General features: G+C 34.7%; 2 protein-coding genes across 5 annotated transcripts; one reads left to right on the forward strand and one right to left on the reverse strand.

Moving 5' to 3' along the window:
• Positions 1-15,933: 15,933 nt before the first annotated feature.
• Positions 15,934-19,598, reverse strand: LOC113738276 (transcription factor bHLH130-like). 4 transcript variants are annotated; one of them, XM_072059558.1, is made up of 7 exons: positions 19,283-19,598; positions 18,439-19,026; positions 17,516-17,871; positions 17,273-17,452; positions 16,918-16,983; positions 16,714-16,782; positions 15,934-16,600 (listed from the first exon to the last, which is right to left on the reverse strand). In XM_072059558.1, the coding sequence occupies exons 2-7, from the start codon at positions 19,019-19,021 to the stop codon at positions 16,529-16,531; spliced, it is 1,326 nt and encodes a 441-aa protein (XP_071915659.1). In that variant the 5' UTR covers positions 19,022-19,026; positions 19,283-19,598; the 3' UTR covers positions 15,934-16,528. The 4 variants fall into 4 exon arrangements, with proteins under 4 accessions (XP_071915659.1, XP_071915628.1, XP_071915699.1 ...); XM_072059527.1 differs by having other exon boundaries at positions 18,439-19,031; XM_072059598.1 differs by having other exon boundaries at positions 17,273-17,440; positions 18,439-19,598.
• A 2,520-nt stretch (positions 19,599-22,118) lies between these two features.
• On the forward strand, positions 22,119-22,604 carry LOC140004633 (protein FAR1-RELATED SEQUENCE 5-like). Its single transcript, XM_072044772.1, has one exon. The coding sequence runs from the start codon at positions 22,119-22,121 to the stop codon at positions 22,602-22,604; it is 486 nt and encodes a 161-aa protein (XP_071900873.1).
• The last annotated feature ends 1,968 nt before the right edge of the window (positions 22,605-24,572 follow it).

Raw genomic sequence — 24,572 nt, forward strand, 5'->3', positions numbered from 1 at the left:
TCTATTTTATGTACGAGTTGGTCTTGTATAAATATTTGAAATTGATATGGATGTAAGTATACGTTCCACGATTGGAATCAGTTTCCGCTGCATTTGTAATATGTAATCGTTGGAGAATTTGATGTAATTTTGAGATTTATATTGTAATTTGGTTGAGCACTGTAGTGAGCGACTGAGTCCCGGCGAGAGTTGGGCGGGCGGCCCGCCGATACCCTGGGGTTCGCCCTTGGGAGAAGTGGGGTCGTCACAGTTGGTATCAGAGCTTAGGCTTCAGATCTCTGTAGTGTATCCTAGGCTTGAAATTTAGGATGCCGGACTGTGGGTTTGATTTGACTCTTGAGAGATTTGTGCGGGATGTCTTGACTTGATTGGTACAAGAGGGAATGTCGAGGACGACATTCTTTTAAGGAGGGGAGATTGTGACGCCCCGAAAAAAAAATGAGTTTGAGAACTCGGAAATTTTCTAATTTTCTAGGGTTTATTTTATTTAATCGCCCGCTTTTTCTGCATTTTCTTTATTAGAAAAATTCCCCAGATAAAGTTTATGAGCAAAAATAGTTTTAAAATAATTTTTCTAGTATCGGTTAGTTTTTGAGAAATTAAGAGTATATATTGGACGTGGGACCCACTAGTGCGAAAAGTTCGGAAAAATTCGGCCAATAAGGTTAAGTTTCGGATACTGTGTAAAATTTATCGGGTGTTAAGAGATAAGTAGAGTGTGTGAAATGATTGATGTGAGAGAAGAAAGAAAGGATAGGAATGCATTTAATGAGGTGACAAGTGTCACTTTCTCATTGGTTGGATTTTAAGAATTACTATTCCAATTTTTGACTTTTTTGACCAAAGGATTAAATATCTAAAAAATTGCTCAAAAATCACCATTTTCTTCTCCTTGGTGGCCGGCTCTCTCAAGCTCAAGAAGGAAGGAATTTCTTCAACTTTCAAGCTTTCATTTGGTTCAATCTCTCACAAACAAAAGCCTAAACTAGATTTCACTCCATAAAATCTTTCCTTTTAGTGATAGTGAGTGGTCTAGTGAAATTGTTTTGAAGAGCTAAGGTGTCCACAATCCCTATCTCTCTTGTTACTTGGTAAGTGATGCTAGAACACCCTACTACACCTAATGATGTTTATGTTATGCTTAGAAGTGGCTTGAGTGATGGAATATGTGATTTATTTCTTGATTTGAAGTGATTTGGTGAAGTTTTCCATTTTATGATGAATTTTCTGGTTTAATATGAATGAAATGTTGTGGCCTTGTATGATGAATGGTAATGGTTTAAAATGACTCTAGTAGGTGTGAATTGTTGATAAATGCAATCAATTTTGGATTTGGATGGAAAAATGGAAAGTTAGGGTTCATAAACCCCTAATTCTGTCCGGTTTTGGATCATAGGGTTAGAGGCCGAATTGGACTTTGCTCAAAACATGAAAGTTGTAGGTATTGATGAGTTTGAAGTGCCTACAAAATTTCAGGTCATTGGGATTAGTGTAGAGTGAGATATGCTGATTTTACTGTTGCTGTTCTGGGTTGATCAGAATGCGAAAACTGCACTTGTAATTGGCCATTTTGACTGGAATTGCTTTGGATTTGGATGTTGGTGTCTTCTAATGAAATGTAGCTGGATGTCTTAGCTACCATATGCCTTTGGAATCAATGCATTTGGACTTGTATGGACCGAGTTGGACTCATTACAGCATTGTGTGATTTGTGAACCTGTTTTAGTGGTTTTGGTTTGGTAATTTGGCATATTTCACCTAGTTGTGCTAGGAACTGGACTGAGTGGCCTTCTACATTGTTGTAGCCCTATCTCTTATCTTCGAAACGGTGGGTCTTGCACCTTCATCCGACAATCGTAGCGCCTTTGGTACCATTACCGCAAAATGACGTCAAAACTATTTTTCTGGTTTTGAGCTTAAGTTTCATTTCCGGATTTTTTCCCCTAGCTTGACTTGCACTAGTACTACTTGGAGCTTGCTGAATGGCTATTGGATGAACTTGTTGTTGTGTGTGTACCTTTGGGACTGGCTGAGGAAATAATGAAGCCATGATGGCTGGAAAAGATAGCAAATTCAGGGGAAGTGCTGTCCGAACTTTTAAAGGACTTGTTTGCATTGAGTTTGCGATCTAAGACTTGGATTTGAGCAAGGCAATGAAACATGATGGATGGTTTCTGAGCCGTGGAGGTGAGTGACCTCAAACTACTTCTAAAGTTAATTATGAACCGTTTCTTACATTATTTACTTTTGAACTGTCTCCAAAGTTACTTTTGAAATGTTTTTGTGCGTATCATGCGTGCTGGCATGTGAGTGTGCCTTGTTTGCTATATTTCTTGACTTCATGACTTGTATTTTGGTTGATAACGTGTTAAGCGCTTATAATGATTTCCAAAACGAGTTTTCGAGGCGAGTGTGTACTTTATCGCACTCGACCTCGATAAATGTGAAATTTTTGATTGAAATGTTACTTGCGCATGAATGTAAGCCTTTTGGGCTGAACTGGCCATTGCCTCTTGTTACCGGTCGTCTTGAGCCAGAAGCGGACTCGGTCAGGCGATTAGGAACTTGGGTGAACGTTTGGTATACTCGAGTATTACCTATGTAGGTTGGTGGAGCCTGGCCAAAAGTCAGGGACGGGGTGAATGAAATGAAATGAATGACCAAATGAGCGAGGAAATGTCAGGAGAATGAATGTATCCTTTCATGAATGTTACTATCGCTTTCCATTGTAAATGTTTCTTGAATTATTGATTATTGATGGTTAATGTGTTGGCTTTGTTATGTAATTTCATGTTCGGAACCTTATTGAGATTTTAGCTCATTGAGCTTTGTGGAATTACCATGTGATGTCATTTTCTGCTTTTGTTTTACTCTCACTGTGCAAATGTTGACCTGTAACAAAATTACAATTTTACCCCCAGTTACTTATTGAACTTCTAAAACATTACAATGATTTCACTGGCTCACGAGAGCAAAAATACGTACATCTGATTTCTGAACCATGACATCAATGAAATGAATTTTTGTGAAAACTATTTGATTACTGATTTTACTGGTTACTCACTGGGCTTTTAGTTCACCCCAAAAATATTTTATTTCCCCCCCCACAGGGCTCAAGGCGAAGAAAAGCTTGGAGTGCTTATTCACGTGACTGGATAGCTTATATCGTGTACAGTTTAAGTTTGGATCTATTTTATGTACGAGTTGGTCTTGTATAAATATTTGAAATTGATATGGATGTAAGTATACGTTCCACGATTGGAATCAGTTTCCGCTGCATTTGTAATATGTAATCGTTGGAGAATTTGATGTAATTTTGAGATTTATATTGTAATTTGGTTGAGCACTGTAGTGAGCGACTGAGTCCCGGCGAGAGTTGGGCGGGCGGCCCGCCGATACCCTGGGGTTCGCCCTTGGGAGAAGTGGGGTCGTCACAGTTGGTATCAGAGCTTAGGCTTCAGATCTCTGTAGTGTATCCTAGGCTTGAAATTTAGGATGCCGGACTGTGGGTTTGATTTGACTCTTGAGAGATTTGTGCGGGATGTCTTGACTTGATTGGTACAAGAGGGAATGTCGAGGACGACATTCTTTTAAGGAGGGGAGATTGTGACGCCCCGAAAAAAAAATGAGTTTGAGAACTCGGAAATTTTCTAATTTTCTAGGGTTTATTTTATTTAATCGCCCGCTTTTTCTGCATTTTCTTTATTAGAAAAATTCCCCAGATAAAGTTTATGAGCAAAAATAGTTTTAAAATAATTTTTCTAGTATCGGTTAGTTTTTGAGAAATTAAGAGTATATATTGGACGTGGGACCCACTAGTGCGAAAAGTTCGGAAAAATTCGGCCAATAAGGTTAAGTTTCGGATACTGTGTAAAATTTATCGGGTGTTAAGAGATAAGTAGAGTGTGTGAAATGATTGATGTGAGAGAAGAAAGAAAGGATAGGAATGCATTTAATGAGGTGACAAGTGTCACTTTCTCATTGGTTGGATTTTAAGAATTACTATTCCAATTTTTGACTTTTTTGACCAAAGGATTAAATATCTAAAAAATTGCTCAAAAATCACCATTTTCTTCTCCTTGGTGGCCGGCTCTCTCAAGCTCAAGAAGGAAGGAATTTCTTCAACTTTCAAGCTTTCATTTGGTTCAATCTCTCACAAACAAAAGCCTAAACTAGATTTCACTCCATAAAATCTTTCCTTTTAGTGATAGTGAGTGGTCTAGTGAAATTGTTTTGAAGAGCTAAGGTGTCCACAATCCCTATCTCTCTTGTTACTTGGTAAGTGATGCTAGAACACCCTACTACACCTAATGATGTTTATGTTATGCTTAGAAGTGGCTTGAGTGATGGAATATGTGATTTATTTCTTGATTTGAAGTGATTTGGTGAAGTTTTCCATTTTATGATGAATTTTCTGGTTTAATATGAATGAAATGTTGTGGCCTTGTATGATGAATGGTAATGGTTTAAAATGACTCTAGTAGGTGTGAATTGTTGATAAATGCAATCAATTTTGGATTTGGATGGAAAAATGGAAAGTTAGGGTTCATAAACCCCTAATTCTGTCCGGTTTTGGATCATAGGGTTAGAGGCCGAATTGGACTTTGCTCAAAACATGAAAGTTGTAGGTATTGATGAGTTTGAAGTGCCTACAAAATTTCAGGTCATTGGGATTAGTGTAGAGTGAGATATGCTGATTTTACTGTTGCTGTTCTGGGTTGATCAGAATGCGAAAACTGCACTTGTAATTGGCCATTTTGACTGGAATTGCTTTGGATTTGGATGTTGGTGTCTTCTAATGAAATGTAGCTGGATGTCTTAGCTACCATATGCCTTTGGAATCAATGCATTTGGACTTGTATGGACCGAGTTGGACTCATTACAGCATTGTGTGATTTGTGAACCTGTTTTAGTGGTTTTGGTTTGGTAATTTGGCATATTTCACCTAGTTGTGCTAGGAACTGGACTGAGTGGCCTTCTACATTGTTGTAGCCCTATCTCTTATCTTCGAAACGGTGGGTCTTGCACCTTCATCCGACAATCGTAGCGCCTTTGGTACCATTACCGCAAAATGACGTCAAAACTATTTTTCTGGTTTTGAGCTTAAGTTTCATTTCCGGATTTTTTCCCCTAGCTTGACTTGCACTAGTACTACTTGGAGCTTGCTGAATGGCTATTGGATGAACTTGTTGTTGTGTGTGTACCTTTGGGACTGGCTGAGGAAATAATGAAGCCATGATGGCTGGAAAAGTTAGCAAATTCAGGGGAAGTGCTGTCCGAACTTTTAAAGGACTTGTTTGCATTGAGTTTGCGATCTAAGACTTGGATTTGAGCAAGGCAATGATACATGAGGGATGGTTTCTGAGCCGTGGAGGTGAGTGACCTCAAACTACTTTTAAAGTTAATTATGAACCGTTTCTTACATTATTTACTTTTGAACTGTCTCCAAAGTTACTTTTGAAATGTTTTTGTGCGTATCATGCGTGCTGGCTTGTGAGTGTGCCTTGTTTGCTATATTTCTTGACTTCATGACTTGTATTTTGGTTGATAACGTGTTAAGCGCTTATAATGATTTCCAAAACGAGTTTTCGAGGCGAGTGTGTACTTTATCGCACTCGACCTCGATAAATGTGAAATTTTTGATTGAAATGTTACTTGCGCATGAATGTAAGCCTTTTGGGCTGAACTGGCCATTGCCTCTTGTTACCGGTCGTCTTGAGCCAGAAGCGGACTCGGTCAGGCGATTAGGAACTTGGGTGAACGTTTGGTATACTCGAGTATTACCTATGTAGGTTGGTGGAGCCTGGCCAAAAGTCAGGGACGGGGTGAATGAAATGAAATGAATGACCAAATGAGCGAGGAAATGTCAGGAGAATGAATGTATCCTTTCATGAATGTTACTATCGCTTTCCATTGTAAATGTTTCTTGAATTATTGATTATTGATGGTTAATGTGTTGGCTTTGTTATGTAATTTCATGTTCGGAACCTTATTGAGATTTTAGCTCATTGAGCTTTGTGGAATTACCATGTGATGTCATTTTCTGCTTTTGTTTTACTCTCACTGTGCAAATGTTGACCTGTAACAAAATTACAATTTTACCCCCAGTTACTTATTGAACTTCTAAAACATTACAATGATTTCACTGGCTCACGAGAGCAAAAATACGTACATCTGATTTCTGAACCATGACATCAATGAAATGAATTTTTGTGAAAACTATTTGATTACTGATTTTACTGGTTACTCACTGGGCTTTTAGTTCACCCCAAAAATATTTTATTTCCCCCCCCACAGGGCTCAAGGCGAAGAAAAGCTTGGAGTGCTTATTCACGTGACTGGATGGCTTATATCGTGTATAGTTTAAGTTTGGATCTATTTTATGTACGAGTTGGTCTTGTATAAATATTTGAAATTGATATGGATGTAAGTATACGTTCCACGATTGGAATCAGTTTCCGCTGCATTTGTAATATGTAATCATTGGAGAATTTGATGTAATTTTGAGATTTATTTTGTAATTTGGTTGAGGACTGTAGTGAGCGACTGAGTCCCGGCGAGAGTTGGGCGGGCGGCCCGCCGATACCCTGGGGTTCGCCCTTGGGAGAAGTGGGGTCGTCACAGGGGGTAGACTGAATGATATTTTTTTTGAAGGTTGGCATGTACTTAAGGAGAGCTTATTTGAGTTTATTTCATCAAAAAAATCATCACTTTATTTGTCATCATAAAAAAGGGAGAGATTGAAGTCTAACATTAATCAATTCTTGATTTTGATGATAACGAAACAAATTGATGATTTAGACTAATGATTTCATATGAGAAAGTGTCTATAATACGTATCAAGTCTAAAAAAATGAGGAAAAATTTAAAACAAATGAAGCAAAGAACTGTTGAAGGTTTCGGATGCTAGCATCAAAGTATCGAATGCCCGATAATGAAAAAGTTTCAGACGAAAGCTGTCGGACACTTCACAAAAGTGTAGGATGTCTGATAGTTAAGGAAATCTATCGGATAGTCATATTGGACGTAAACCTCTTGGATGATCAAAAAGGGAGAGATTGAAGACTTACATTAATCAATCCTTGATTTTGATGATGACGAAACAAATTGATAATTTAGACTAATGGTTCATATGAGAAAGTGTCCAGAATAGGTATCAAGTCTAAAAGAATGAAGAAAATATTTGAAATAAATGAAGCAAGAACTGCTAAAGGTTTTGGATGCTTGTATCAAAGTATCGAACACCCGATAATAAAAATGTTTCAGACGAAAGCTGTTGGGCACTTCACAAGAGTGTAGGACGTCTGATAATCAAAGAAATCTATTGGACAGTCATATCGAATGCAAACCTTTTGAATCAGTTGTTCAATAAATTTGAGAAAAACACCTCAACATTCTGACTTCTATTAGACAAAAACTTGTAAGATGCACAAACTCTATCGCCCATCCAATAAGAGCTGAGAACATACTATCGGACACACAGAAAAGAGGATCGGACATCCGATACTCCAACATCTAGTTTTTTAACAGCTAGTTTTTTTTTATCGTTAGAGAGATTGTTGGGGCAAAAGTTCACTACCCATAAATACCCCCAAACATGAGAAAAAGAAATATGCCCACAAAAGAAACAAGCTTTCAAGAGTGATTTTTGGGTAAAAAATACTTTGAATATTATATAGGTGTAGGGAAAGTTCTTAAGTTTGTAAGGTTTCTCATTGAGAAGAAATAAAATCTTGGATAAGTTGAGTCTCACTTGTAAGAAGTTCTTAATTGATTGAGTGAACTTTCAATTGTAACTAGTTAAGAATTAACTATGAGAGTTGTAAAACTCCTTGGCTCAACTAAAGAATTTTAGGGTGAGAAAGGAGTGAGCCTTCACTTGTGTAAGTTAGTTAGTGTTACCATCAATTGAAGAAGCTATTTGGTTGATTCAACTTCAAGTTTGGAAGAAACTTGAGAGTTTGTTTGGTTTGCATTTCTCACTTTTCTTTTATTCTATTGTATGGTTAAATTTTTTCATCTTTATTGCTATGTTGTTTGCTTGAGTGTGTGATCATTTAAGCTAAATTTGGTTAGTTAAAATGGGGTGAATATTTGCAATTATTTTACTTGATTCTTGAACAACTTAATTCATCCCTCTCTTAGATTGTCTCTGGGTTTTACGAAGCATAATACATTTCCAAATAAATTAGGGTTTAGGGTTGATAATTGGGGTTTAGGGATTACTAAAAAAATTTGATTTTAAATTTTAAAAAATTTGGATGCGGCGATCAAATTTTTTCATTCGCCACATGGTCTATCACATGTGGCGAACCATTTTCTTTTTTAAAAAAATTGGTTTGGTCCACTTTGAGGAGTGAAAAAACATATGAAAAATAAATGAATATTTCACAGTCACGCATTTGACCTTAAGTTTAGCATAAATCCTAAAGCAACACTACTTTTCTGAATTTTTTGAAATAAGAAATATTTCAAGAAATTCGCCTTCCCATGCACGTGGTTTTGTTAGAAAGGTGAAAAAATGTGACTCTAAGGGAGTTATGGAGGTCTTTAATGTACCCATACCTTTATTGTTTTCGTGTTTAACAGGGCTGAATTAACTAATTGTCTTACTTTGGACTCGTGCAACAAAGGTAGCCCATCAAATCTTGGTCCTACAAATAGCTAAAACGAAACAAAATTGCTTTTGTGTTTTACAAGCCTCGATTAACACAATGTATTGCCTTATTTTGGACTCATGGGCAACAAAGTTAGCCCATTAAATCTTGTTCCCACAAATAGCTACGAACGAAACGAAACAAAATTGCGCGTACCAATGGACTAAATGCTTGTGCAATGAGTGTTAGAACTTTTACCAAAATTTTTAGGAAAAACCGTTAAAAACGTCTGCACATTTTCTCAAATGAATATTTTCGTCCGTCACTTAAAAAATATTAATTTTATATATGTTACAAATTCAATATAGCAAAATTTGTTTCCAACTTAAATTTTCGATTACCTTTTAGTCTAAAATCACCATATGACCTATATGTAGTCATTTTTCATGTGCAAAAAAAAAAAGTCGAATCCCATTTTTTGGTGGCAAACATGAATATAAATTGGATTAAATCTCATTTTTTAGGAAAAAATGAATATAGTTCGGATTAGATCCTACATTTTTAAAGATAAAAATGAATATGGATCGGATAATTTTTTTAACTATAAATGAGATTTAACTTAAGTCGGGACTAAATTTACAGACTTAATTTTATAAAGGATGAAAAGTTATCATTCTAAAAGTAAATAATGAAAAAATTTGTTTGTCAAAATATGAGAAATACTTTGAACATTTTTTTCTAAATGTTTAATATGAACTAGTAAAGTACACAATACAACTACTAGAGGTGTTATCCATAAAAGAAAAGATATTTAGGAATGGCAACAGGGCAGGGTTGGGGTGGGGAACCCCTCCCCCGCCTTGTTGCCCACTAATTGCCCCTGCCTCGGACCCGTCCCCCCTCCCTCGCTCCCTCCGCCTAGGGATGGCAACGGGGTGGGGTTGGGGCGGGGGACCCCTCCCCCACCCCCCGCCCCGTTGCCTATTAATTCCCCCCAACCCCTGCCCCGTCCCCCGCCTCCCACTCCCTCTGCCTCGCCCCGCTTCCCCCGTGGGGTACCTGCGGGGTTAATAAAATTGTTGTCGCGGAGTTAATAAAATTTTATTATAGCTAAATTTTAATAAATTATCAAATACTAAAATATCAACACATTTTCAAGTTATTATTCATTGTAATTTAACAATTGAAACTCATAAAAATAATTAAACAAAAGTTATTTGAATACAATCCAACATGATGAAATAAATACAACTAAAATAGTCAAGTTTTCACTTTTGGTACAAATACAATTACTAATTCATTATTGTGTTTGTGCATTTTTTTGAGAAAAAAATATTATTCTATTAAGTGTAATTAGAAATTTAGTATAAATGTATTAGTAAATTTAGTATGACTAATTAATAAATTCTATTAGTAGACATGTCTAATTATTCATATAATTGATAATATCAATTATATTATATACATTATATAATACATCTAACTAATAATATCATTATCATAAATTTATAACTAATTAAATTACATATTATATATATATACTTTTTTTTTGCGGGTGGCGGGGCGGGGGATGGGGCGGGGGTATACTTCCCCGCCCCGTTTTCAAACGGGGGGGAAAAATTTCCCCCCAGCCCCCGCCCCATCCCCCGCCCCAACCCCCGCCCCGAGAGCCCCCCGCGCGGGCACCCGCCCCCATTGCCATCCCTACCTCCGCCCCATCCTGCTTGCCCCGTAGGTGCTCCTGTGGAGCTAATAAAAAGTTATCATATAATTTTTTATAATTAAATTTTAACAAATAATCAAGTATTAAAATATCAACACATCACCAAGTTATTATCCATTGTAATTTCATAATCAAAATCCATAAAAACAATTAAATAAGAGTTATTTGAATACAATCCAATATCATGAAACAGATATAATTAAGTAGTTAAGTTTTCACTTTTGACACAAATATAAATTATTAAGTCATTATTGTGCTTTTTTTTAGGAAAAAAGTGTTATTGTTTTAAGTGCAAATAGAAATTTAATATAAATATTATTTAGTATAACTAATTAATAATTTCTATTAGTAGACATATATAATTATTAGTATAATTGATAATATCAATTATATTACATATACTAATATCTATTATATAATACATATAACTAATAATATCATTATTATAAATTTATAATTAATTAAATTAAATATTATACATATAATTATATACATATATATATTTATTTTTTTTTTAACGGACGGTGGGGCGTGAATGGAGCGGCCCGCCCCCGCGCCGTTTCTAAATGGGAGGAAAAATTTTCCCCACCCCACCACCCGCCCCAAACCCTGCTCCATTTGCCCCCGGTGGGGCGATTGTCCATTACCATCCCTAAAGATGTCTCCTACTGAAGTCAATTCTCTCCTACAGAAAGAGCAAAGCAATTTAATGAAGACAAATAAACACTGGACCTACTTGACCTAACTCCATTTGATCCCAATCAAAAGCTGCCTACCCATATGAAAATGGTGCTTATGATGTCCCTTTTTCCAAGTTTCCACATTGGATTTGATCTAAAAAGGGCCACAAACGAAAATAGACATAATGAAAACAAAAAGAAATCTGTGTGGCTGACGTTTGCCCACATCAAAAGGCTCTTCAATAGTCCAATTCATATCAGAGTGAGGTCTATCTACACAGTAGTGTGGGTCCATAGAGAAGCAATTGCCTTATTCCTCCGTTGCCCAAACTTTTGTGCCCTGGGAAGCAGGAAATATTCCGTCACAAGACATCTTCTTCCAACACATATTTTGCATTATAAAGCATTGTCGTTGGTGTAAACCGTCGGATTGGATCACGCTATGTTGAAGAGTGTTTCTGAATCAGGTGAGTTTTTTTTTTTTTTTTTTATCTTATCAAGAATGCTGTTTCATCCCCTTGAGATTTTTGTTTTTTTAAAAATTTTAGCAAAAACGAATAGGTTTTAAAAAGCAGAATGGGAGAAAGGAAATTTGAATTAAGAATCTTTAAATATTGAAATTTCAACCTTAATTACTAAATTAAAATCTTTTCAATTACTTAAAACTCATATATATGAGGATATGACACACGACTTTAAAAATATTGTTGTAATTATGCAAGCTTAAACATATTAATTTCATCATAATCATCACGTTAAGCAAACAGAGTTTTTTTATTGATTCATATTTAAAGACATGATTTGACAATCGAATGAACCAACAAATAGTTTACAAGGACTAGACAATGCTAAACTAGGTCTCGTTTTCAAATTACACAAATTAGTTCTAAAAGTGAGCTGTTGCAAACTTTTGTGTTTGGATTACATTTTTCTAAATTTTTTGAAAAAAAATTATTATAACAGTTTAATATATATGAGATAAAAATGTGATTAAAAAATATGTTCACAAAAAACGTAACAATTTTTTTTAAAAAAATTACTGTCCAAATAAGGATCTTTCCTTTTCTTTTCTCACTTTTTATCATGAAAAAAGAAACATCTGAATGTGATGATATCAATGGCATGGAAGTCACTGAAATCTCCGTGGCCCACAAGCACAACGTGAATTGGATTTAACTAGCTGGGCTCCTCTTATCGGCCACCTGCCTACAGATCGGTTGTCCTTCACAAAGATGCACAATTGCTTTTGCAAATTCAATTGATTACAACCTTATATTACAAATGCTTTTTCACACTGAGACGATGCTAAACCAACTTATGGAATCTGCTCAAAAAATGATATTCAACTTTGGAGAATATATCGTTTGGATAGAGTATTATTTAAAATTTATTTAAAATAATTATTGTAATACTTTTTATAATGTGATATATATGAGATAAAAAGATAATTAAAAATTTAAAAATAAGTGTTGAAAAATGTGTTTATAATGCAAGCGAAATATTATTTTAAAAAAAAAGATATCCATATCATTTTTGGTAGGTCATTTTTGGAGAATATCACCTATCGACAAAAACTTACAAGCAATCTTTCCTCCTCCTCTCTAGAAAAAATTCTCTAACTAAAATTCCCTTCAACTCTTTCATGGGAGAGAGATCAAATTTTTCTGATATTTCCCCATGGGAGAATGCCTCTCTATAGTTTTTTTTTTTTCATTTGTGTGAATAAAATCTCTCTTAAGATTTTCTATTGAGAATTTCTTCTCTCCTTAGGTTGTCTAGTGAGAGTTTTCTTCTCTCCAAAATTTTTTAATGAGAATTTTATTTTTTTTAAGGATTTCTAGTGAGAGTTTTTGACAATTTTTTTTACTTCCTTTTATTAGATCAGAGTCTTTTTAGATTTTGATTATCAAATTTGGAATTTTTTGGATCCACCATAATATTTGAACTTGAAACAGTTAATCAACAAATCTGACGATTGGAAACATGCACAGATATCCGTGGAACTATGGTTATTTTATCTTATTTTAAATTTAGAGATTTATAATGTAATTTTATTGTTCTTCAAATCTGGAGTATCCTTTCTTCAGATATGTTCTTTAATATCTGTGTATGTTTGATGATGTAATTTTTGCCATTAGTGCAAATTTTAATGAAATTATGATATTTTATCAAAACAAAGAATTAAATATCCTAGATTCTAATCTCCCTACCTCCTTCTCACTTTTTAAATCCCATCCCTCCTCTTTATATATATATATGTGTGTGTGTGTGTGTGTGTGTGTGTGTACACTATAGCGGTACTGTACACTGTAACAAATAGTCAAAATCACTACAGCGGATACTGTAACATCTCAAAAAATTTGCTATAAATATCCCTCAATCCCAACACATAGGAAAGATCTAAGCTAGTTATCGTTCCATTGGAAAGATCTAAACTTATAGATCTACACTAGCAATATTATAATAAGTAAAGAAAGATAGCCATCACCCCAAGCTACAAACTATTTAGAGAAAGATTTGAACCTCCAAACAACTATATTTCGTATATATATATATATATATAAAGACCGATTAGTACGAGAGCAATTACAACCCTTATCAAGCCTCTTCATAAAGATGATATCGAACCAGACTAGCCAGTTCGACCAATCAAACCACAAACCGGTCATAGATTCGATTTGATTTATACTTGGCGTTAACTAGACTTTAAAACCGGATTGATCGTTGAACTAGTGATTTTTTTTTTGTCTATTAAATTGAAAAAAAAATAAAAAAAAGAATAGGTTTTTCTTAACACTAGAGATTAATTATTAAATGTCACATCCACTCACTTTCTTCTCATTTTTTTGTCTATTATCAAGTTTGTATTTCTATTTTCTATTTTCTTGACTTCTTCCAAACTCCAATCTTTTTTTTTTTTAAGTTGCAATCTTTAAATATAAAAAATGTGAATTAAAATTTAAACACACAATGTCTAATTCCCATAGATGTGAATTTTGTATAATTTTAGAATATTGTGGTATTTTTGGATTGGATATAAGATTATTTTTTTGGTAAATTCAATTAAAATTGAGATGGAAATTTATTTATTTCAACTTTTAATTTTAAAAATTTATTGGTGAAAATCCAAGTTCTTTGAAAATATTAAACTTTTCATCACTTAAATTAGTCCAATGCATGTCTTATTTTGTGCATATATATTTATATAAATTATTTTTAAAAAAATTTATTGAACCAGGGTTGAACCAGTCCAATCGATTGAACCTTGACCCGAACAGTCTAGCGGTTCAATCAATGATCTGATTTTCAAAACATTGCTTCATACATGCACATTATTAATCCATTTTTGGACTCTTTCTTTGTAATTTATTTAATGGTAGAAACAACTCTTGAACATTGATTCATCATATTTCCCATCCTCACCATCACTCCTCAATTTTACACCTAATCAGTTTGATTGTCTATGTGAGGCATGTAAAGTTTATAGTTAATGGACCCCTTCTCTTTTGGGAATGTGGAAAGGTAAAAAAAAAACCAATCTAAGACCTTTTGGTGTTAAACATTGCACTCACGTTACACATTACATTTAAAAAATATTATGCAGTACTAGAATTCAAAGGTCACTTGAATGATAGGGGATGAATGGATTGGGTGGTTTGAAGAAAAGAAATATAAGCGTTGGATCTCAAATTTGAACTCTCTCGCTTATACTAAAAAAAAAATTTTGAAAAAAAAAGGCCAATTGAATGGTAAAGACTAACAATATTAGAAAAAAAGGGTCATTTCACAAACCTTCCCTGAGGTTTATATCTACCTCTCATGCTTTTACTAATTATACAATAATGTAGGTCCAAGTTATCTTTTCTCTCAAAAATTCTAAATTATCCTTTATACAAAAATTTTTAAATAAGTATATATAGTCATTTTCTTCCACATTTTGCACAAACCGGTCATCTATAACCATAACAACTATCCAAATATAAACTTCAATTTCAAATCCAAGTAGCCTCCAAAAATTCCCAAATTACCTATAAAGCATCAATGCTTGCCACTAAAAACAAAACACTCTGTTGACAACCAATTTCATACCCCAAAATTAAAGTCAATACCCAACACCTTTCCAATATAAGTTAATCTAGTTTAGAACCCCCATTGCAACACTCTCACATCTTCAAGAATATTAACATTTCAGAAGTAGAAAATAAATTCTACCTCCATAGGAAAACCATAACCAACTTTACTAATTTAATGAAAGAAATTCTTAAACAATTATTAACAATTTGCAAACATTTTTCTTAATAACAGACAAAATAAGGCAAATTCCCCTATTAGTCCTTTCTATTTCAATTATCAATTTCATTATTTAATTCTCTTTATCTCTTTCTGGTTTGACATATAATTTGCTCCTTCAATTGAACTATTAATTTTACAATTTCAATATGCTAATATCTATAAAACTAAGATGAAAAAAAGAGATATAACAGTATAGTGATTAGGAAACAGAGGGATGGAAATACAAAAGAGATGGAGAAATGGGATTTTTTTTTTTATTTTGGGTTTTGAAAATCTATTGCCTTGTATTGTTAGTTGTCTACCAAAGTTAGTGGCATTATAGATACTTTACAGTGCCACGGGAGGTAAATATAATTATTTACACTTGAGGAGAGCTGAGTGAAATTATTAGAAACCTTAAGGAATGTTTCTAAAATTATTCCAATAAAAAAGGGTTAATTGAACTTCTGACACATATCATAATTCCTGTAAATAAAAATTTAGATTTGGTTAAACCAGGTACAATTGCTTAGATTCTTCGGAACCTTTGTAGGAAGAACGTGTTAGTAAAAGTAATCATACAAGCACTCACCGCGGGCATAAACTAAACTAGCTATACATGTTCTGTAATGGAATTCTCCAAGAAAGTACAATTGTACAGTGCATGACAAGAAATGATCACCATTCCCAGAAAGTGAAACTGAATCGAATCAGCAAACACTAGCGATGTATACAACAGTCCTTTTCAAGAACTAATAAAAATATGTTGATTAGATAAGTTAATCAAGCAAAAGTCTTCAAAAACTAATTAAGGTCTGCGGGAGCCTTCAAAAGTTGCCGGCTTTTGAAGGTTTCTCGCAGGTCAACTTTAGTAACGAAAAAGTCTGAGTTTCTCAGTAACTAATTAAGGTCTGCGGGAGCCTTCAAAAGTTGCCGGCTTTTGAAGGTTTCTCGCAGGTCAACTTTAGTAACGAAAAAGTCTGAGTTTCTCAGTCATCGGAAAAAGATAAGTTAATCAAGCAAAAGTACAAGCCAAAAGTTCTCATAAAATATTCTATGTACAGCTTTGAATACAGTCAAAGCTTCTCTTCCATGTTCCCAGAACGCAAATGATTCTTCTCTTCTTCTTCATTTTCTTTTTTGGGTGAATTCTTCTCTTCTACTTAAATCAAAACAGAATCTAACCTTTTGCTTTTCCAATCTCCATCACCAACTACTTATCAATTTTCCTTTAAACTGCAGAAAAGAGGCATGTCCTACCTTGAGCCTTCTGATCCACAACTTTTTTGGTTGAAGCATGTACACTTTGCACGATTATCTGATAACGTCTACTTGTTCCCAAAAAAAACAGAAAAGGTCATTTTCATTTCACTTAAAAATAGACTTAAATTAATGTAGGATTTGTACTTATGTTATGAATGATAACAGCCTTAGGAGGTACCTTGACTTGCTTTTGAAGATCTTTAATGTAGTCAACAGCCAAATCCAACATATCTGCCGTGTTTGTTTGCTGCAAAAAAACAGAAAATGCAGAAAGGAAAGGATAAGCATTCTACCTTGTTATTATGGTAAATATTGAGGAAAGCAAGATTAGAAATTGCATATATCAAATGTTATCAGGGTAAATATTGAGGCAGCATTCTACCTTGTCCATATTGGGAACAAGCTCTTGCAGCTTTCTCATCCGTTCACTTATTTTGGTTCTTCTTACCTGAAATGGATTACATTTAGATCAAATACTAAACATATTCTTCTTCTTTTTTTCTTTTGGTTAATCTTGCCTTGATTTTTTATTTCTTTCCTGTTTTAGAGTTCAATCAGTCCAATCTTGGCACGACTTGTACAAATTTACAAGCTTGTAACAGGATAATAAGTACTGATTGAAAACAGGGATAACAGGATAATAAATTCTAATCAAGATTCCAACAAACATTAAATGTGTATTGTATTAAAGAAGAACAAGAAGAAAATCAGATTCTGAAATTGATTAGAGGTCCAACCCTTTCAGCAATGCTCCGTGGATGAGTTGCGCAGCCCCTCTTTGCTCGAAGTTTGCAAAGTACCGAATCTTGCATTAGTGTCTCTATAGCAGACAACTCATCAGAAGTATTTGGCAAACTCAAGTGATGAGCCAATAGAGTGGAAGGACGATTTCGACCTTCATTGCTCTGATCAGTAAACTGATATGCAATTAGATTGAGATCAAAGGCAACAGACAACAGCATTAGAGCATAAAACTGTACCTGGTTTTCTGATGCAACTGCATTGGACAGTGTCTTGCTATCATCATCATCATCTCCAAGGCCTTTCAAGAAACTATCAGACAACAAAGCTGAATCATCCCAAGAAGTAACTGGAAATCCTGTTATATAACCAGAATCATTTCTTTGACCTTCCCCAAATTTTTTGTCTCCAAGATTGTTGTCTCCCATGCCAGTACTGTCAATTTCGGATATGGGAGACATAAGGCCAGAAGAAGTTGCTTGAGCTGATGAAAAATCCATTTGACTTTTGAACCTGCTTGCAGAAGAAAATGATGCTTCTGCATTAGCATTATTACCAGCTCCAAAATTCCCCATGCCTCTCATTGCACCATACTCTGTAATTTGTTAAAAAATTTCAGCAGCATTCCAGTTGTGAAGTTGTAATGAAAATATCTCAAAGGCCCTAATATACAAAGTCAGGTGCCTAAGCTTATGCTATGAACAAAATCCACTTCTGGTCTCTTACTAGATCTTCAAGCAAGTTTGTCATCTTTAGAGCAGAATTTAGACTGTAATACCCCTGGCCTCACCTTCTACATTTATCTGTTTTTCTTATTTATTTGATGTTCTTCAAAGCACTTGAGTTTATCACATCTAACACATCCTTAACATATTAGTCTACAACAGTACAAACAGAAGCGATCCTTGAGCCATCCAGACAGTATGAATTTATTCACCAAATTTGCAACAGAAAAATATGGAAAAAATTCAAAAGCCATATTTCTTTATCTATTTCAAATCCATTAAGATGCAAACCTTGATTTCAAGCACCAAAGAGAAAAAAAAAAAGAAAAAGAAAAATCCACAGCCAAAAGATTTGTCCCAACTATCATTTGAAGCATGATTATATACAAATCAAAGAAAATTAAGCAAGAAGGAGGATTGGGAGCTAGAAAATATACCATTTTCTATGTTAATGTTAGCAAATAATCCAGCAGGTGAACTATTATAACGAATCAGATTTGAAATACCACCACCACTCTCAATCTTCGCTGGTGTCAATCGGTTGGAATTTACAGAGCTCAGTAATCTGTACGAGTTATCCCCAGCAGATGCGCTCGACAACTGGGTATTATTAGTATTCTGTTGTACTTGAGCCTGGCTTTGATACATCATCTGCTGCGAAATCTGAGAATAATCATTCTGATTTGTCTGCTGTAGCTGCTGCAGTTGCTCTGGCTGCTGCATAACCTCTGCCTCTTGTTTCATTGATGCCACAAACTGAGATTGAGACTGCTGCATATTCATGCTATTAGCAAAACTATTATTGGAATTTGAGTCCTCTGCCTGAGCATTAACCCGATTACTAGGCATAAATCGATTGAGAAAGTGATCAAGATCATCTCCTCCAAAGCCACCGCCACTCCTAGGAATGATATCAGCAGCAGCATCGAAAAAGCTAGAAAAGTATGAACTAGGTGCTGAACGATAACGAGTCAAACCACCACTCATCTGTTGGTGCTGATTGCTACGCTGAAAATCCATCAATTCTGGACTAACAAATTTAGGCACAGAGTAAGAGAAGAAGGAAATTTTTGTCTGACTTTCTCTAATTATACAAAAAAAATCAAGAAAATCCCATCTCAAATTCTACACAAGAATGAAGAATTTGATGGCGCATAATCAGATCTCACACAACTCCAGACGAGATTATGCCTGTATCCAGTTAATCATGCATATGTATGTGTGAAAATCACTAGCAATCTTCAAATATAAGAAACGTAAAGAGCATGAAAAGGCTCTCACTTTTTCTTTCAGCTAAGTACAATCACTGAACACAACAAGAAAGGATAATGATTGCCAAGGAAGTGGATTAAGGACAAAAAAACAAAAGAACGCAAGAAACATAAAAACAGCAAAGTTCAGTCACTGAATATGGGGATTTCTGTACTTTCCACCTTTCTTTCGAAAAATGAAAGTGTTTTGGTATAGGAGGAACAAGGTTGCAGGTGACGGAAAAGGCTTAAAAAAGGAGAGAGGAAGAGAGAGATGATGAGTAAGTGAAAGTCTTAAAGAAGTCCAGCCAATGAGAACTAAGGTCACCCTGCGATCTGGGTTTTCTGGGCATTTCAGCGCAGAGTATAAAAGGACATTATTTCTTTTTCTTTTATTACAAAAATGGTTACGACCGTATTTTTATTTATTTTTTTTTTTGTCAACACAGGAGTGTCCGGATCAATTTTTATCGGGCCCGACTAATCCCCTGCGCCTGAAGTACCCTGCCCCCCAAGAGCACCCAGGCAGTATGTGAGGCCAGACTCGAACCTGTGCTACCATGAGGATTACCCCATTGCCTCACCGGCTGAGCTGACCCCGAGGGGCGTTACGACCATATACCTCAGCTTGTTTTTAATGTGTTTGCATAGGATATTATTTGAAATAATTAGATTTTGTTTAGAAAGAAATTTTTCATAAAAAAATTTTATATTTTTGGTAAATATATTTTTTAATTTTTTTTATCTCATATATATCAAATTATTATAGTATATTTCCTACAAAAACTTCAGAAAATTACAATCCAAACACAATCTTACTATAGCATTTTTAGTGATCTAATGTATGTGAGATAAAATGGTAGTTGAAAATAAAAAAATATGGATTAGAAATTATATTTATAATACAAACAAAATATTATATGAAAGCTTTCCAGTGCTCTATACTTTTATAAGGATCAATAGTAAAGTATCTAACTTTCACCACTGCTTCTATTTAGTTTAATTTAAATAATTATTTCAAGTAATTATTTTAAATAAATTTATTTGTAAATTTTTATTTATTTGCATCATTAACACATTTTTTAATCATATTTTTTTTCACATACATCATTAAAAAAAGTGTTATAGTATTTTTAAAAAAATTAAATAATCTAATATCCAAACACACTCACGAACTAAAGTGGTTTGGATTTTAAATCATTCGGGAAGTATCTACAAATCTACAGGTGGAAATATCTAAAATGTAAGGATTAAGAAATAAAATAATGATAGACTTAAAAAAAAATTAGTGGATAAAAGTTGCGTCTAACTCTCAATTCACAGCGTGTATCATTTATCATATTTTACTGAGTACAATGATTTTGTCATTCCACATTAATCTTTAGCACTCTACTCTTCCTTTTCATTGAAACACTCCCATAGCCCCCCTTTTTTCGAATACGGGGCAGGAGCGGTCGGCTCACAAGATCCAAATGTGAGGCGAGAAATATTCCACGTCAGGAAGCCTTCAACAGGCCCCAAAAACGATGCCGTTCCAAACAAAAAAATGTTTAGCCAAAACGGGAACATGACGGACCAAACGGAAGAGTTTCAATTTTGAAAATCAAGTTGAAAATTTGAATCAGCCGCACAAAACAAAACTGAGAGAAGAGAGGAGGCATCCTGCTAAAAGTAGCAATTGATAGAAAAGTGGGTGGAGAGAGCTGGGGTATGGTGTTGAGTGAATAAGGAAGAAAGTAAACAGAAAAGTGGAGAGCCGCACAAAACAAAACTAAGGGAAGAGAGGAGGCATCCTGTTGAAGGCAGTAAATTGACAGAAAAGTGGGCGGAGCGAGCCGGGGTATGATGTTGAGTGAATAAGGAAGAAAGCAAATAGAAAAGTAGAGAGTCGCACAAAACAAAGCTGAGGGAAGAGAGGAGGCATCTTGCTGAAAGTAGCAATTGACAGAAAAGTGGGTGGAGAGAGTTGGGGTATGATGTTGAGTGAATAAGGAAGAAAGCAAACAGTGCAGTGAGAGTGTTGTATGCATTTTGAAACTGGGTATGAGAGTGTTGTATCCTTTTTGAATGTGTGCAAGGCAGGCGGCAAGGTAGAAGCAAACAGAGGAAATTCATCATCTCATGAAGCCAGATTTTGTCGTGCAACTTAATAGCAGAAGCAACTGCGCTCTCTGAATTCGGTGAAACATAAAGCATATGGTTAACACCAAGGTAACGTGACTGAATATAGTGTGTTAAATGAGTAATATGTAGCTGGTCCATGCTCATCATACAACTTAGTTTGCCCCTCTCCTGACCATGCAATTTGTATAAAATGGAGGCGTAGGATTGATTAAGGTGAAGTAGAGGAAAAAACATATATGTGAATAATAAAAGGATGTACCTGGTGTTGTAAGTTAATTACATGATGTAAGAAATATATTACAATGAGTAGAAAATACTTATTTGGTCCTTAAAACATAGAAATAGTAGAAAATGCCCAGTTGGTTTAGGCGGTTGTCATTAATGAATGATATAAGGTCTAGTGAACTAAAGAATGTAGAATCTAAATATAATCAGCAGAGTGGATGTACATACAGTTAAAATAGACTTACATCGTGTGACCAATACATTACAATCCGTATGACTTAGTGTACATAGAGTTCTATTAGTACATAGATAATGCCGTTGTCTTAGAGTAAAAGTAAGGTGATGTGATTCATTAATCGTATTGATAAGTATAATAATAGGATTTGGTATATGAGTAATATGTGATTCATGACACATTCTGAATGGTAATATACATTCATCTTGTCGTTTATGTATATACAATTCATGAAATGTTGCAAATTATGGTGTTTGATGCATAATTGATAGAAGCAGAAGTAATGGATTGCAGCAAATTGACAGAAGATAAGATCCCTGAGTTAGGAATGGAATTCAACAGTGAAAAGGATGCGTACAAGTTTTACAACAAATATGCCTTTAAAATAAGTTTTAGTATACGCAAAGACTATATGAATAAAGACAAAGATGGCGTGATCACGTCTAGGAGATATAGTTGCTGCAAGAAAGGTGTGAAGCGCAAATACGAAGGTAATGCGATGCCGCCAAAGAGGACACGAGCGCCGACGAAAATGGGGTGTGGAGCTAAAATGATTATCGTGTTGCTTAGAGGGACAATGAAATACCGTGTGCATGACATTGTCTTAGAACATAACCATGAGTTGCACATTGCTCAATGTTCGCACATGATGCCATCACAAAGAAAAGTGAGTGAGGTTCAAGGATTCCAATCTGAAATAAGCAAGAATGCTGGATTTTCATTGAAACAGAGCCATGAGCTTATGGGAAAGGAGACAGATTTTGGATGAGTAATGTGGGATATACACGGGATGGTAAATATTTATGCTATAACAATGTTATCGTTATACAGTTAACTAATCCATAAGTACCATTCACTATAAAATAACATTATTGTCGTGTCAATAATACATGTTTCAGAATCGGAGCCGACATCGGTTTCATTTTATGAACATATGTTTATGGGATGCCGTTCATCAACTGACTCAGTTTCGGTTAGTATAAAATGGCATGACTTTAACTTTTATTAGATGTGTCTTACAGCACAATTAGTTATGATGATGTTACATTGTGTGATGATTTTGTTACAGCTGACATCCCTCATGATATACCCTTTTTGTCTGTTTTATACAATTATTTAGTCCATACAAAACTCGTAGAAGCATTCAATGACCCAGTCAGTGAATGACCCTCCAAACGTTGTTGCTCCCGAAATCAAGGAAAGTTCAACGGTATATATACATTTAGTAGATAAAATTTGATTCTTTTTTCGTATCGTAGAGCTATTTTTTCTTTAATTGTAATGGTGGGCACCCGAACGCTGTCGAAGCATGCATATTTTGTAGTTAACATATAATGCTTTAATGACATATTGTTTTGTATTATCCGAAGGTTCACAGATTGGCTAATCAGGAGCCTCATGGAAGTATCCCTATAGAATGGATGCATCCCAAATTTTCTATATTTTCTAACCATAACTCCGTCAGAGATATCTTAATGGTCTGAAATATCATTTTTGTTATAATGTCTAGTCCAATTTAGCTTTGTAACTGAGCAATATAGGCATTGCTAATGAGTTGTTGACAGTTGAATAGTTATATTATATAATGTATGCGCTCCGTGCAGCGATTTTAGAACACTGCGATAATGATGCATATCATGTATTTTCACCATCACCCCAGGTGACAAGCTTTTATCATTACCCCACATATTTATGGTGTTTTGTTAATTGGATACTTCGACAGCGTATATCATTAACCGTATGTTTCATTAACTGTATTGGCTGATTTGCCATCGTTACGCATTATAAGAAAGAAATAACACCCAGGGATTGCGACTAACTGTTGACGTCAACTCCTCTCAGTTGCAAGTTGATGAATGATATATATCTATAATTTTTATGAATACAAAATAATTGATTGTTCCAAACAATTGAGTGCTTGTACAAGCACCTTGTTATGTTCGTCTATGTTAAAACTTAGACATGTGGTTTACAATTGTATTAACGATGAATATTACAGATAGTATTACAGGCACTTCAATGGGTATTACTCCTTTAGTACGGAAATGAAGTTATAATTGGTGTCTCGAATTGGTTCCACACGACCACATGCCAAGTAACTGTTTCGTAAAAGAATATGATACTTCGTTGGAACAACTAATTTGAAAGTGGGGTAACTAATATTTAAAATACAACAAATAATCATAACGAGATGTACAGATTGAGTTACAACGAGTTAGGTGTATGTTACAGTTCATTACAACTACTGAATTAGCAATCGACAGCTTTTTGCCTTCTCTAGTTAAAACTAGTGATTTTACAACTAGTAATTTTACAGCTAATGATATTCCACGATGTTACAACGAGTGATACTATAATTAGTTAACGTCCGATGAACCTTTCCTCTTCTCTTGTTTGTGCAATTGCTCTTAGCACAAATAATAATTCCCTTGCCTCCCTCCTCGACACATTAAATTTCTTAGACACTTTATTAAATGCTCTAGTAATTTGCAGTTAGGGTTGTCTCAAACACTTAATTAATTTTCATTGTTGTAACTAAGAACGAACAAAGCTGTAAGTAAGAACGCACGAATTGTAATTAGATATGCACTTTGGTGTTGACCATCATAGTGAGTTGTTGTTGTTCCACTATGAAATATGAAGTTCCTGTATTAAGGTAACCATACAATCTCGTTAAACTTAATAAACATAATATTTGAAAGTAGCAAGGTGATTATGTTACAAGGCTCCGATGTTA

Source organism: Coffea arabica, chromosome 1c (assembly GCF_036785885.1).
Source record: "Coffea arabica cultivar ET-39 chromosome 1c, Coffea Arabica ET-39 HiFi, whole genome shotgun sequence".
Taxonomy (NCBI): domain Eukaryota; kingdom Viridiplantae; phylum Streptophyta; class Magnoliopsida; order Gentianales; family Rubiaceae; genus Coffea; species Coffea arabica.